This window comes from Plodia interpunctella, chromosome 3 (assembly GCF_027563975.2).
Source record: "Plodia interpunctella isolate USDA-ARS_2022_Savannah chromosome 3, ilPloInte3.2, whole genome shotgun sequence".
Lineage (NCBI taxonomy): Eukaryota > Metazoa > Arthropoda > Insecta > Lepidoptera > Pyralidae > Plodia > Plodia interpunctella.
The window spans coordinates 3,661,031-3,677,675 of record NC_071296.1 but is presented as its reverse complement, the minus strand read 5'-3'; the positions used below and the strand labels follow the sequence as shown (position 1 = coordinate 3,677,675).

General features: G+C 36.8%; 3 protein-coding genes across 3 annotated transcripts in view; all 3 read left to right on the top strand.

The window, feature by feature from the left end:
- Positions 1-32: 32 nt before the first annotated feature.
- On the top strand, positions 33-6,341 carry LOC128683856 (uncharacterized protein). Its single transcript, XM_053769880.1, has 11 exons — positions 33-376; positions 717-894; positions 1,149-1,346; positions 1,684-1,774; positions 2,161-2,382; positions 2,765-2,920; positions 3,187-3,667; positions 4,012-4,148; positions 4,437-4,551; positions 4,916-5,166; positions 5,465-6,341. The coding sequence occupies exons 1-11, from the start codon at positions 283-285 to the stop codon at positions 5,687-5,689; spliced, it is 2,148 nt and encodes a 715-aa protein (XP_053625855.1). The 5' UTR covers positions 33-282; the 3' UTR covers positions 5,690-6,341.
- Positions 6,342-7,683: 1,342 nt separating this feature from the next.
- On the top strand, positions 7,684-10,369 carry slim (scruin like at the midline). Its single transcript, XM_053769884.1, has 3 exons — positions 7,684-8,212; positions 8,286-8,497; positions 8,675-10,369. The coding sequence occupies exons 1-3, from the start codon at positions 7,892-7,894 to the stop codon at positions 9,330-9,332; spliced, it is 1,191 nt and encodes a 396-aa protein (XP_053625859.1). The 5' UTR covers positions 7,684-7,891; the 3' UTR covers positions 9,333-10,369.
- Positions 10,370-10,663: 294 nt separating this feature from the next.
- The window catches only part of AdoR (Adenosine receptor), a 44,234-nt gene continuing 38,252 nt past the window's right edge, over positions 10,664-16,645 (top strand). Inside the window, exon 1 of the mRNA XM_053769881.2 lies at positions 10,664-12,035. Coding sequence (XP_053625856.1) covers positions 11,612-12,035 — 424 coding nt within the window. The 5' untranslated portion in view covers positions 10,664-11,611. The remainder of the gene's footprint in view (positions 12,036-16,645) is intronic.

The following is a 16,645-nucleotide window of genomic DNA, read 5'->3' as shown; positions in this document are numbered from 1 at the left end:
AATAATCTGGCTGGCTGCCGGCTGGTCGCCATATTTGTGGCGAGCGAGTTCCTTGGAGTTTTCTTTGTATTTTCGTCGTTATCGACGAAAGGGAGTAGATTTTACTCCCTTTTTTGTGTTTCAAGTAAAACGTCCGTGTATTTACCGCTTGGTAAAGCTTGTTTGTATAGTAAAAAACAATTTTTCTTTGTTTTGGATTATAAACATGGCTTTCTAAAATGTCGGCCCTGTATATAAAATCGTTATCTCCTTGCGGAGTATCCCGCTCAGCTGTAATTGTGAATGTTGGAGGAATCCAGAATGGACAAGAAATCTTTGAACCGATCATCTCAACCACAGTCGAGGGCATCAGCCATCGACTGTAAAAAAAATACAGGTGAGTACATAGGCACTGCACCTTCACATGCAAGAAGGTCAAATAACATCAAGCTTGTATCTCCCCAAATAACTGTACTTCATGAGATAATAACGTACGTAACGTATACAAAACAACACGCTGACTATATCACAACAGAAACAATACTACTGACGAATGAATAAGGTAGATACCTGTTTCTTTTTTTAGCGTTGACAAATACCAAGTAAGGAATTTAGAAGTTACACACTAAGTGAGTAAATTTAGTGAAAGACGAAATTTGAAAACTGCTATAGTTATGCAACATTTGTTATGTTATTATGTATATCTTTATAAGTATGAAATACATTACATTTTACAGAATTGACACACAAACCTTGGCCACGGAACAATAAGAAACGAGAAGGACCTAATAACGCTTCTAAGAATGAACCTAATCGGAAAAATGTGCCTACACAACGGGGAAGGGGACAAGTTGATAGAAGAGCAAGGGCAAGAGGTTCATCAAGCTATGTTGTGGGTGGAACGGCGAACACCGGGTAAGGAAATTACTACTTACTGATATTCTATCGAAAACTAATGATCAAAATAAACAAAGCATTTTGTTCAGTTTAGTGGTGAAGAATAATTTCAGGGGAAGACCAGATCTCCAGGCTTTATTGTACTAGTATCAGACACCAGAAAGTCAGAGGCATAGAGCAATTTTAATTTATCCTTTATAATGTAATTTATCCCTTAAAAGGATTAAGAAGAGGAATAGTGTAGAAAATTAATTGGTTTTTAAAAATAACAGGTTAGAAGAGGATGAAGAGCCTGAAATAGGCTCAGTGTTTGTGCCCGGAAGCAAGAAGCAAAATTTGAACCATTTGCTGAACTTCATGTACCCCTCCCGAGGGGGACAGGAACACAGGGGTGCGCAGATGCAGTCGCATCGACAAGTTCATCAGCGTTTGTCTTATAGGCATGATCAAGATCTTTACCTTCGTGCTAAGTAAGTTAAACATTAATATGCAATACACATGGTAAGAAAAATAATACATGAATTGATTTGGTAGTCATATTAATTCAATTGACATTATTTCTTCTGGCAAATTTTAGTCATGATCATGTCTAATATTGTTTGACTCTTATCACTTGCTTAATGATAATAAAATGAAAACTATTGATAATTAGTATATTTGTGAGATATAGTATCTAATAAGTAATGTGATAATTATCACACTCTTCACTATAATAACAGACCAACCATCTTAAATAACAGAGAATTCTTTTCTTCTTTGTTCCAGTTCAGTGACACATACATTTTAGTAATTTTATTTATTTTTTAGCTGCCAGTTTATTGTGAAGGAAGATGGAGATTACAAGGCAAACTTGTTAGATCCCGATGTGCCAATAAAGTGGGAGCAAGTTGAGGAAATTGTGAGTGTTTATACTAATTTATAAGGACTATTAATATCACCAATATTTTTAATTATACAACTGAGCAAGCAAATAGCCATGCAGTGGCAGCCTATGGATGCCTGCAACACCACAGGTGTCACACAATTGTATTAGAAGCAAGCTAAAGTACAAGCACTTTCTATCCCATAGGTCTAAAATGTCATAGATTTCTTTTATTTTGTTGGATGGATGTATTAGGTAGGTACTACACCATGTAGAATGTTTACATGAACAACAACTAAGGATGCCAAAACCATGCAAATTAGGGAAAAAGTAGGAATAGAGGCCCTAGGCTTGAAGATTCAATGGGAAAAGAAAATGATGGGAGAAGAGTATATAAAATATTTATAAAACAATAATTGTAGGTTGTGAGGAGCACAGGGCGATCAGAATGCCCCATCTGCTTGGGCCCGCCGGCCGCCGGGCGCGTGGGCCACTGCGGCCACGTGTACTGCTGGGCCTGCGTGCTGCACTACGCGGCGGCCCACGACAAGCAGCCCCCGCCCTGTCCCGTTTGCACCACCGCCCTGCAAGTGAAGGACATGAAGCCCACACTGATGGTGCAGTGGGAGTCCCCTGCTGAGGAGGTTTGTAAATTACAGATTACATTCATGTTACCTACTCACCAGTAGCTGGCTACTGGATAACAAGTGTTTAGGCATTTTGTCTCGATTTCTGATCCTGCTGAACATGTCCTTCTAAACATCTGATTCAAGTTTGATATCATATTTAGGTTTAAAAAAATTGTAATTCAATTTATAATCAGTTTTTGCTGTTGCTGTGGTTATTTTTTAACTGTAACTATTTTTATATTGACTTTTAACTTAGTTTTATATTATTAATTAATTTACTTAAAAAAATATACATTTCATTTACTGAATACAGTATGGTACAAAAGAATTCTCTACCTGCCTGTCAGGATAAAACATAGTAGACATCTGGGCTAAAAACTACATGCTTTTGCTGCAGGTGACGATGCGTTTAGTGCGTCGATTACGTGGTTCTACAACCGTGGAGATAGCGCCGCCGCGCGGAGCGGTGAAGGAGTCTATGTCACCACTTTTGCCTCTCGAAAATATAAATGATGCACCTTATTCTAAGTTCTTTACTGCTACAAAGCAACAGGTAAAGGCATAGACATTTTGCTTTCTTTCCAGTTTATTGAAATATCTGTCTGCTTTTGAACAATCAGTATTAAGAATGTCTGAATCATTCTGAGAAAGTTACTTATTACAATCAGTAAAAAATACAATCAGTATTTTGTTCATAACTTTTACCCTTTTTTATTTGGGAACTTATTCTGACAATTCAAGTTTTGTATATATTTATTTGTTATCCATATATTGAATTTGTCCTCAAATGATTGTTAATAAAAAAATCTATTTTATCAGGTGTATGAAATCCTAAAGAGGGAGAGAAATGAGATACAAAATCAGATTATGGCTGAGATTGATACCACTGAGATAGAGTATCTAGAGCAAGCTTTAGACTTGTTAAAATTAAAAGAGGACAAACTAAATGCTATATCTGACAAACCTGAAGTTGCAGAGACTATAGTTGATGCACCTGCGATTATTTATGAAAAACAAGAGGTAACTGAGAACAAAATAGATTGGTTTGACGTGACTGATGAAGGTGCCGCCAGCATTGATATGGTTCAGGACAAAATGGAAGAATTGGACTTGAGTACTTCTCAGTCTGGTTTGAACCCAGATGCTCCTGAATTTGTACAAAATAACGAAGAACCTGAAGAATTCCCACTTATTGTACTACCAACATGTGAAACAGAGGAGGTAGAAAGTAATGATAGTGTGAATGTGATCAATGATATAGACAAAGAAAACCAAGCTAAATACTTCTATTTCTATCAAGGTAAAGATTCTGAAAATTTATAATATTAGTGTAGAAAATGGAGAAGCCAATGATAAAATAGTGATTAGAACATAATTAAACCTTACAATGAAAAGATTTATTTTTTGGTGGAAATAGTGTATGTTTATCTGTTATCATATTGCCTGTAAGGGCAAATATTTTAAAAATCTATACACAGTATAAAAATTAAGAGAAATATTGCCAAAATATTGTCATATCAAATGCCTTAGGTGACTTGAATAAAATTTGACACCTGTGTTAGCAATTACACACTTGATGAAGAATTGGAAATATTGTTTAATTTTAGAAAGAAATATATGACACAAAAAATGTTATGATTTCAGCTGAAGACGGACAACAAATATTCCTAAATAGCCTTAACGTCCGTATTCTGAACGCGTCGTGGGGCGCCCTGGCCGCGGCGCCGCCCATTGTCCGCGGGCGGGTGCTCCACCGCGAGACTTTGCCCCTCAGTGAACAGGTATTTGTCGTTTATCACTACTAGTGGTAAAACTATGTCATCCTCCGTATCTGTCTGTTTCTGAGCTTTTTCTTTTAAACTATGTAACGGATTTTGATGGACTGGCTGATGATGCCTCCATGTTAAAATGTAAATTAATTGTAATAATAACTGACGAAAACATTTTACAATTTATGTTCTAATCCTAATTAATAAAACCTAGTATAAAAAAAATCTTCATATTATTACCGTATTTAAGCATTAGTGTGTATTCCCCTATAAATAAAGAGATAAATTTTGTTATTTCAGACACGGAAACATATGCCATACACTGCTCACTTGCCCCTACATTGCTCATTTGATATCGTAGAGTTGGATCTGCAGCCTCCGTACGTCACCACTGGCGCACTGAATAACTTTGCTGGTAATTATAATCTTATATCTACTCAAAATTATATTATGTACTGTTAGTGGTTTAGTAAAAATTGGAAGTTAGGTTTTGAGGACAGTTCCTCAAATTAAAACCTAACTTAGATTAGACTATAAAGATGCAAAGCGCGTTTTTAAAATATAAAATTAAGTTTTGAAATTAGGTATCTATATTAACTTTTTCCGACTAAAATTAATTACTTGATTTATCAACAAGTAAATAACTGGGTCACGGCAAAAGATTTTAAAAAAATATTCTAGAGCATAAAGTAGATACTCTGAGGTTATAAAAGCCTCGCTCAAAATACTTTCAGTTATGAAATTGATATACCTATAATCTACCATTGTTGAAATCGCAGAGGAACTGGACCGTCGCGCCCGCATCCGCGCTCAGCAGCTGCGGTCGGAGCGACGCCGCGAGCGCGCCCAGCGCCGCGCGCTGGAGGGCCCGCCGCGCCCCGACTTCTCCTCGCCGCTGCTGTTCCCCGCGCCCTGCGCCGCGCTCGACCTGCTGACGCCCGACACCAGCCACCCCTCCACTAGCGCCCTCTCGCCGTCCTCGCCGCCCTCGCCGCCCTCGCCGCCCTCGCAGGGACCTTCTTTCGCTAAAGTAATTAGGTTTTATTAGAATAGTAGCCGCTGCCTGAGGGAAAAAGTAGCATGTGTCACTTTCCAGCTCTCTATCAACTATCACCATCCAAAAATCACCCTAGTCCAATGCTGTTTTGACGTGATAGGAATTAGATTAAATATAAACACACTTTGACATTTATAATATTAGTGTGGATAAAATTATAATATGACCGAACCTCAAACAAGAAGGGACTATAAGACCTATATTTATTAATTGACGTCCTTGGAGAAAAGGCTGTAAATAAAAATAGTTAACATTGAATATTGTACGACAGATGGCAAGCACTAGCGGCACGTGGCGCGTGCGCAAGCCGGCGCCGCCGCCGCCGCCGGCCGAGCCCAGCTGCGCGCCGCGCGCGCTCAGCCTCAGCGACGCGATCGAGGCCGCGCTGCACGCCGCCCCGCCCGCCGCCCCGCTCGTCGCCCCGCCCACCGGCAAGAAGAACAAAAAGTCTAAGCAGAAAGTGCTCTTCGCTATAGGCATGCAACGCGCTACTTGAACGCTCCGAACAATTCTCTATCGGCCGTGATTGCAAATTAATTTGATTTTGTCAGCAAGAATACCCAACTCGGTCCATAGACTCCTTTCTGTTCGAATTCTATTCGTCTTTTATTGTATTTCATGTTTTACGTTTCATGTATGTTCACGACCGATAGTCTACTTCACCAACCACATCCTTTTTCATTTTCTTGTCATTGTATACTGGATAATAACAAATATGGGGTGTGGTTTTGGTTATATATATCAATAGCAGAGTTAACATAATGTATGTACTGTTTATATTATTATTATTTTGTTGTATTTTTCTGGCAGATCTTTATCTAGCATTAGCTCTTATGATTTTTCTCACACACTACTGTGTTTTTGTTAAGGATTATCCAATGCAAAACGCTTTTGATGGGCATTTGTAAACATATTACTTGCTTGGAAATTAAACTCTTACAATTACAACTGGTGATTTGATTACGTAAAATTTTTATTGTATTATATCGTAAGTAGCTTGCCTTAGCAAACCTGATATTTTAATAGTGTGATATTGATATATACATACAAATGGTATTTAGTAGAATAGCTTCTTACCCGTGTAACGGTGAATTCAAAGCTGATATTTACTTTTCTCTATTGATTTGGCAAATAAAATTAATATATGAGCATTTGTTTTACTGATTCTTAATCTAATTGCCTCGACTGTGAACCAAAGCCTGGGTTATGTTGTGCCCGGCTTTACTGTAAGGAACTGGATCTGTATATTCCGAAGAATCGCCACATGCAAAATCTGAATGGCCATTCCCGTTTTGAGTCACCCCTGTAAACTATGATGCTGAATGTCGGATTGAGTTCAACGATCAATATTCGCGCAATGAAATGTTCAGTTGATAAAATTATTCTAGCTGTTGCTCCGCCACAGCTTCGATGGAATATTGCAAGTCATATTTAGTAAAATTGCTAATTTCTATGAAAATCGTCCTAAGCGGTCTCGCCCACTCCGAAGTACTTACTACCTACTGCTTGAATTTTAACGAACATGATTACTATGGAAGTAATATGGACCCTGTGTATGAACCGTACACTGTACCACGGGCAAAAACAGGCTTTGCCAGGCCAGGACGATATAGTAAAGTCATGTCAAGGCCAAGGAACAGTTCAATGTCTATAGTACTGGCAGTTAAATTTTTACCATTCTGCGCTATTAGTATTTGAGCTTTGACATTTAGCGAAGGGTTACTATTTTGCGCTTTTACCATACCTGCAAGAATAATATGTACCTAATAGGGAGTATTACTTCACGTTTATCCAGAGTACAGCACTGTATGTTAGGTAGACAAAAGCTTTGCTGCCTTTTGTTATGTCGATTATAACGTTTATTTTAGAGTACTTTATTAATACTTTCATTATGTAAGCATTCGTTTGTGAAAATATACAACAATGTAGCATAATCGGGTGCCAAAATATTGGGAACAATCGTTTTCCATAAGATAAAAAACTTACAAAAACCATGGGATACGCCTCACACTGTAAAATTTTCGAGCCAGTAAACGGTCGAAAAGAAGTTCGGAACATTTCATGGACTTCATACAGGTAAGATCTTCAGTCAAAATCAAGTTTATATCAGTTTATGACCACAGTTGACCAAATAATGCAGAATATAACCTAAAATAGAGTTATTATTTCAGGATAATCCACTAAATCCTTCCTTTTCCCTTTAAACTCGCACCACGATTGCGTAGAAGGTATTTTTGGTCGTAAATCTGCAACAATATTGAAAATTGGCACTTTTTGCCTCCATTGGGAATGTTTGTGTATCTTAGTAGTACCAGTAGCGCCATCTGCGCTGAGCTTTGCGTAATATATTAGTTTTTCAGAAAGAAAAAAGCACATGTTTCCAATTTTCCAAACATAGGCCGCGCTGCCGCACTGTTCTAACTAAAAATCTTACAAAGTTGTCAATACAAAGTCTTATACATCTGTCAATGTCAGTGCCAAGTTCATTCATCATACGATCTTTGTGACATTGACGTGTTTCACAGATCCATTAATTTATTTTCAGTTTCCTTTCCAATAAATGACAAAATAAATTAGAAATTAATTTTCTAGTGAAACAGATAACAGACAGAGGGTGGACTGGAATAGTCCTTAATAAATAAGACATTTTGAATATTTTTTGCGGTTTACTATTAATGTATACTCAGAATCCATCAAAATGAATGACTTTAGAGTGGATTATCTTTTCAAACCTTTTAAGGTTACCGAAGTCAAATGCCGGGGATCTGCGAGTCCTAGACCTCGGAGTGGCCATAGAATAGCTTGTGATGATGTAAATATATACTGTTTCGGTGGGTACAATCCGACACTGCCTCTCGATGTACCGCTTGAAAATCCGACATGGACTCCAGCAAGACCACTATTTAAGGAACTTTGGAGCTTTTCTATAGCCACCAGGAAATGGAAACAGCATAACATAGCAAACATGCCAGAAGAGCTAGCATCGAATGCTATGTGTATGAATGGTAGATACTTAATGGTCAGTATATCAATCTTTAAATTAAAACTAAGTATGTGTCAGCCATATGTTACATTTATTTTTTCTATTTTAGGTACATGGCGGAACAGGTGCACCATTTGGTAGTAAATGTAGTAATGATGTGTTGGTATGGAGGACACAAGCTGATGACAACAGACTGCAGGTTTTAGATGTGACAGGATCAAGACCACCAGGACTGTACGGACAATCAATATTATGTTATGATGGTGGATTTTATACTGTCGGTGGAACTAATGGCTATTCTTATAATTGTGATATATTTAGGTATGCTAAATATTTTATATACACTTTCCTTTTCATAGCCAATAGGCCAGTATATTCTAGAATGCTTTTAAGGAGTTAGTACTGAGTTAATATTTAGTCAATGCAAGTGTACACCAAACCATGAGTAGTGTTTAGATTAATAAGACATCAGTTTTTTAAATTTTAAATTGGTTCCAGGTTGGACCTTCGAACAATGATTTGGGAGTCAGAATACATAGGAACTGGCCAAGAAGGAGAGCCCATGGGTAGATACCGACATGAATTGGCAAGAATTGGTGAAAATCTTTACATCATTGGAGGTGGAACAGGAGACTGGGCTTATGATCTTATGGAGCTTCCAGTGTTTAATTTAAAAACTAAAACATGGACAATATTGACACCTAAGCCTGATGACTCCACAAGAGACATTTTGATGCCGTTACCAAGAAAATGTCATAGTGCTGTTCAAATTTCCACACCAAGTGGGGAGCAAGTGTTTGTTGCGGGTGGCACCGATGGCCAAGCAGTGTTTGAAGATATTTGGAGGCTGAATTTATCAGATTTGCAATGGAACCTCATGCAGAAGACAGTGCTGCCCCATCCTTTATATTTCCACTCCTCTGCAGTGACATCTACAGGTTGCATGTATGTATTTGGTGGTATTGAACCCAGAGAAAATGCAACCAGCAGAAACAACATTTTGTATAAAGTATGGCTTTGCATTCCAAGCCTGAGTGAGATATGTTGGGAAGCTTTGCTCAATTTTTATCCAAATTTAGATAAAATCGACAGGAGTAAACTCATATCTCTTGGCATTCCTTTGCATTTGGTGCACAGGATAAATCCATCTAATTAGATTTAATGTGTAACCATGGACTACTTGATTGTAAGCAATTTGTGTCTGTGTTTCTATTGCTAAAGAAGAGTTTGTATGGACTTTGGTGTGATTGGTCTGAAACTGTTAGCCAATGTTTTTTTGTAAGTATTATTTTTTATATGATGATTTTGCCATAATATATATTTATTTGTATAATTGCAATGAAAAAAAAAAACTTTTTATATATTGGCTCCCAATCTATCTACAACTACAAAATATTATATGTAAGATAATATTTGACAATAGTTGATGCAAATAACTATGGTGTTACATATAAGTATTTCACATTTATTTTTAGAATAATTAATATCAAAATGAAAAGTGACTCTACAAGCGATAACTAAGCATTCATAGAAATTAAAATATATGAAACTTAGAATCCCATTGTGCTAACTTTATGAATACTGTAAATAATTGCCCCAAGTAAAATTGTAAGCCTTTTACTCATATTGATTTCCATTTTTAAATGCCAATGTATCACACCCAAAATATAGTCTAATCTAAGATTTATTATTAATTATAAAAATGAATTTGTCAGCGTAGTTTACCTACAGACTCCTCTTACCATAGAAATGTGAGAATAAATTCATATTTCTGTGCCCTGCAAGGTCCATGGATGTTTTTGACGTAGGGCGTTTAGTACGTGACGCACAGCGATATGAAATCTGCGGGAATTCTTAAGTGAGGAAATTTCCGAGAACAGTGAATTTCTCAGCGGCACATCGTTAGTGAAGCGTAATCGCCAGAAAAATAGGTGACTCACCCATCTCTTGCACAGCCAATGGTGCACACATCGTGTTATAAAATATTAGATAACCTTTGTCAAACTTTTAACTAAGAATGTTGAAAAAAAAAAGATAACAAATGTTGTAATAAATTTGTCTATGGGACATACATGGTATTCCTAATCGACTGTAAAAGACATGACCCTTAAATGCATCATGCATGATGTGTATTGAATTGACTGAAACGCCGTTAATTTTTGTAATGGATTAAAAAGCATCAATTTATCAGAATGTGTTTAATTTAAGTATAAAGTATTTTTTAACGTGTTTAGTTCTTCTAGCATTCGTGTAGCATAAGGCAGGGTTGTCGGCCCCGAAATTGTACATCACAATCACATTATTGATGCGACGTCCATGCGCCACGCGATACCGAAAGTAACTGAGCGAGCATTCTCATCTCAGTGCTCGACTTAAACTTACATCTATCACAGTGTAGTGGGGAGGAAGTGAATATAGATACATGACATGCACTACAGATGATATATTTGGCCTGTTTACAATACGTATGTATTATTTTATTTAATAATTGTAACAAATTCGTCTCCATGAAAACACTCGTGTTGGTTCTACATATTTAATGCAAAGCAAAGTAGTGGTTGCCAGTACATACCTGAAACCTCAAATTTTTACTGAATTATAGATATATAATGTCCAGCCAGAGAAATCAACCGCAACTGAAGTATAGTAGATAAGTTCCTTCTCAGTGTAAGAAATAAACCATAACCATATTGAAAATTCGGTTGCACCAACTCGCATTGGAAATGCTGTTATTGCCTATCAGCTGTCAATACTGTGTGTCGATGTCATTGCAATGTGTCCCTCGTGGCCTCGTACGACATCCACGGGAGTATACGCAGTAGTCCTATTCTAGGGCGGAACCACCCCACACGTCACATACATATCAAGATAATAATATTACGGAATTACAGTATGTTCCATTCCATACAATTTCGGCAAAATATTCGGAAAACATTATTTTTCAAAGAACATTATTTTTATGGCCGCAAACGTGGCAAACAGCTATTTGAATTTACAGAGCTTCATATTCTTATTATCCTACCTTTTTATATTCATGGAAAGCTAAATGGAACTTGACTTTATTTTCAAGGGTAATGCGTGAGTCGTGGTCGCAACAAGTGCCGCGTCGGCGTAGGGCGCCATTCCAGGCGATACCCGGTCGCGTTTCGCGCCAAATCGTGCCTGCAGTGCCGGGAAGCGCGCCTTGCGGGCGGGACATACGTATTCCGCACTGGCCACTCACGTAATCAAAATGAGCACAAAGTTCAAATAAAAAAAAGATACGAAATGACTGAAACATTGGTCACAGAGATTTAAAAATAAACTTATTTAAATATGGAACTTCTTAGGTGTACTTTTTTAAAACTTAATTACGAATACGCGCAAATAAAAATATGTTATCCGGCTTACTATATTAAAATATTCTTAAATTAAATTATGGGTTAAATATTCACTATGTCGGAGGACACTACAATTGAAGTGACCACATCTGGACCGGTTCCTCACCGAACTCCTACGCCCGAGTTGCACGCGACATATACTTCTTTTGAAATTTTGGTGGCTTTAGTGGCAATTGTTGGTAATGCTATGGTGATTTACGTGTTCCGTCGCGACAGGAGACTGCGACGACGTACAAACTATTACATAGTGTCTCTGGCAGCGGCTGATTTCCTGGTGGGATTGCTTGGGATTCCCTTCGCGATTCTGGCATCAGTGGGCCTACCGAGGGATCTCCACGCGTGTTTATTCACCGTTTCCTTGCTGGTTATGCTGTGTACTATAAGCATCTTCTGCTTGGTGGCTGTGTCAGTGGATCGCTACTGGGCCATCCTCCACCCGATGTGCTACTCCAGAAACGTCAGAACGAGAACAGCTATCGGTAAGTGACTATCGCGTCAACTTTAATTGTAATTTGTCAATTTTTTCGCGATATCTACCGGTGACAATACTTAAAAGGTTGCGATATCAGTTAGGGTCATATGTCCATTAACTATATGTTCATCCTTATCTACGTTTTTAGTGTTTTAGTACATGGTTATTTATTTGAATACAATAGTTAACTAATTTATGTGGGCACACGTAGTAAAGAACTTATTATTATTGTCACTTCGATTATATAGTATCCAGAAATACATAGGTATTATAAAACAATACATACTTAAAACCCAGCAAATTCCTATTTAGATATATTATTTTTTTTAATATTATTTTTGGCCAGTTGCGCTAAAATAAAATAAATTAAGATCGTGATAATGAATCGACGCGGAGTTAATTAAAATTTTAATCAGGAGATAATGTTGCCAGTGTAATAAGTTCCCGAAATTCTCTGTCCTGGTTTGGACAGCCGGATAAATTATTAAGATTGTTTTATAACCGGCCGCTGTACGTGCATACTACTTTTTATTTCCTTTCGTTATTGCAATGGCTTTACTCTAGGGCCACCCAAGGCACATTTTATGATAACGCCACTCTGTTTTTATTTACTGTCGCAAAATATCATGATAGTAAAGGCATGTCATGTGAAAATGTCACATGACTCGCCAGCGTTTGCACTATAAAGAAACCTAAAAAGTTGTATCTCAGCATCTACTGAACAATTTCAATCTAACTCATTAGTTGGTTAGAAACCCCACGATTTCCATTATTCGCGACATTACTTTAACCTAAATGTACAGTCAACTACAACTCAATTAACCCAACATGAGCATCTATGCGTTGGTAATAACGGCGAATTTGCAATTGGATGAGTCGGGAATCAGGACAGGATAGCATAGACAGATATGTGTTACAACTCTGCCATTACAATTTGACGCGTGATTTGCGTCTATATGGGTTTAACTCGTGTGCGATTTTCGAATAGAAACCTTAGTTCTCAACCAAATCAACTAAATTAATGGTACTCGTTGCTGTGGTAAGCATATGTACTACTTATATTATTTATTATATTCTTATACATACTGTTGCCCGCGGTTGTGTTGTTAAAAGTGACACTGCAGCTGTTCGACTATCTACACTACACACAAAAAATCACCTAATCGACCCGTTGCTCCGTTTTGACGTGAAAGACGTATAAACAAACTTTCAAATTTTCTAATATTAGTTTAGTATGGATTCCTCAAAGCAAAGTGTTGCGGTCGTTATGCGGAAGGAATTCTAATGGAAATGGAAAAAATATTTGTTTATTTTTTATGCAAATTATATAAAAATATTGTTTTTATTGGCGGTATATATTGTTGAAGCGGTAATAGTTAAGACTGTGGATCGAAAGGTCCCAGGTTCGAATCCTACTCGTGCCACATGAGTTTGTATACCAGTCTGTAGTAGTTTTCATCGACCACAACTTGCTTCCGGTGAAGGAAATCATCGTGAGGAAACCTGCACACTGGTTGATAATTAACTTGTGTGTGAAATGGAGAAGGCAATGGCAAACCACTCCATTAATAATGCCAAGAAAGTTGTTACCTACGTGTGTTTCATGCCATGTAATGACCACGACCCTCAGTCATGAGGAATACGACTATGAAGATGAAGATTGTTTTTTTAATACATAGGAAATAATTTGTGGTACTACCATATACGAGCCAAATTGGTATACAAACTGATGTGACTCTAATAGGGCCATCTCTTCTATTATTACTTATTAGCAGCAGCCCGCGGTTTTACCCTTGTAATTAAAAAAAAAACTTGTTTTTATGCATAATAGCGACATCCACGGCTTAGTATCAGACTTTTTGATTTTTTGGGTAAAATGTATCCTATGTGTTAATCCAAGATATAAGCTACCTCAATACCAAATGTCATAAAAATTGGCCCAGCCGTTTGAGCGTGAAGATACCCACAAACTTCCGCCTTATAAAGGCGAAAGTATATAATAGTATAAGTATGTAATAAGAATATTAATGGGATGGAACGGTCTGAGCATCAAGCACTATGTAACAGTCACCAGGGAAATAGATTAATTGTTATCTAGCCAGATATCGTATGTAGTACTCATGCTAAAAGATTAAAACGATTAAATACGGTTAATTGCTTCTAGAAATTAATGGCGTACTTTTGGGATTGAGATTTGATCAATCAATTACAACATTCCAAAAACAAGGGAAAATAATTTCGATACGTGCGTGTAACAAAAACACTGTATCCTAACTAATATTATAAATGCGAAAGTTTGTGAGGATATGTGTATATATGTATGTACGTAAAATCTGCTGGACAGATTAGAAATTTGGTACATGAGTAGAATATAACTTTGAATAACATATAGGGTACTTTCTATCCCGAAATTCCCACGGGAACGAAGCCCCGGGGCGTAAATTTTATTTCATTTCGAATATCACGTGAAAAAGTGCCTGTGAAGGTCTAATTTCTGAATAAATGATTTGATTTTGATTATATCAATTAGGACATTATATATTATAATAATTCAATTCTAACAATACTAGTTCAAGTTTGAATGCTTCTAAACGTTGAAAGACTTTACCAGCAATAAAATGAGTGAGTGTGATAAGAGTTGCAAAGTACTTATTACTTGGAAACTTTACACAACGTCACATACCTAATGGCTAATGGAGTGATAAGACCCAACTTTTAATGGACACTTGGAACAGTTAAGAATCACCGTATTCCGGAACAAACAGTATTTTTTACAGTCAACAGTCGAGTAGAGATAGAAATAAGAGTCTGAACTAATTCAATTAGGATATGTGGGTTTATTGTCTTACGTGGAATCCATAAAAGATGGATATTAGTGGAAAAGGCTATTTTATTGTTACACGGGTTTACTGGGAATTTGAGGAGCATAATATAAAAAGTAATTTGTATTCATACACAACTGAGCCGCATCCTTGTTAAGCTTTTGACAGTAATTAATTATACTGTGTTAAGTGCCCTTCGGAGCATAACAAATAAATTTTTGGACAGTATTGTTTATGGTGGCAGCCCTAATAAATACTGTGTCATAGGTCTTTATCAATCACATCAATAGAGTTTCATCACCTGACTACCTTTATTTCACTTTATGTGGTCGGTAAAGCATGTCTGTCTCCTCCACTCTTCCCTATCTGATGTAATCAGTCTGTTACTTTCTTCTTAGCCATATCATGCCGAACACACTCCACCTAACTCTTCTTCGGTCTTCATCTACTTCTTTTAACCTTCGACGACATAAGGAGAGTTTCAAGTTTAACGTGTCTGTGTGTCTGTATGTCTGGCCGTGGCATCGTAGCAACCAAACGGCTTTAGATTTTTTTTTTTATTTGAAAGAGAATTTGATCGAGAGTGTACTTAGCTATGTTTGGAAAATGTTAATTCAGCCGTTTGGAAACTTCAGCTCTTTTCTGGCAGATGAGAACTTTAGAGTTGAGGGGCTTCTCAAATTTATATTTTAGTTTTTATTCAATTCTATTATAAATCCCACATCCTTCTCTCTACTTTGTTCTTTCTTCTCAGAACGTGCTCATATGATCGAAGTCTATTACTTTCCATTCCAATATATCTTTTAATTGGTGTTACCTTAAGACTCCCTCTCACATATTTATCCACTATCTTATCCGTCTCTAAAACTGTCTTCAAGCGCATGATATTTTCTAAGTATACTTCTGTTCTATTGAGGACTAGAATTATATTCTACATTTTTATGAAATATCTAGTTTTATGAAATTAATAGATCATAAATACCCACATAATCTTAGTATGGATATAAATAATTATACAAGTACAGCCGAGAGCGCGTCAAGATACGCATATCTTTCAATGTTTGCATTGCATTCCTGACGCAATTGTAGTAATAGATAGTGGCGAATTTGCAATGAATTTAGGCACCTTTATTTGCTGTTGACTGTACAATATTTATAAATAAAAACCGCAAATACCAGAGTAGCGGTTTGCGGTCTCGCCATCTACAATTGAATAAGATTTTTGTTGTTATTGCAGTTGATAGTTCTTCTGAGAAAATACTCAATACGGAATTATGTATTACCTTTAAAGTTCAGTTACCGCTGAAAATCACAAGGTCGAAGCCGGGTGCTAAAGCTAGATACCAATAAAAAAATTAATTTTCCAAAAATGAAAGTTGCTAACAAACACCTTGCTACACCACGTCTGCTACGAAAGCTACGAAGGTCTACGAAAACCTACGAAACATTGTTACTACAATTTTTTTATTAATGTCTACGAAAGCCTAAATTAAAAATCGAAATATTGTTACACTTCACGTTAGTTAATTTGTCGATTTTGTGTTTTTACAGTATGACAGTAAATTTTTTGTCATGACAACATTTAAAAAGATCAATCTTTGCGACCCCAGGACGAGAGACAGCTTCCGTTTATTTATGGACGTTTTGTTCTTGCTTATTCCAAAGTTACCCTTTTTAGGGTTCTACGAATTAATATATTTGTAACATATGACAATTGGGTGGTTGATATTATTATGAAAATATTCGGCCCACGACAGTATTATTCTTAGATGAAAAATATGATTAGTAATATAGG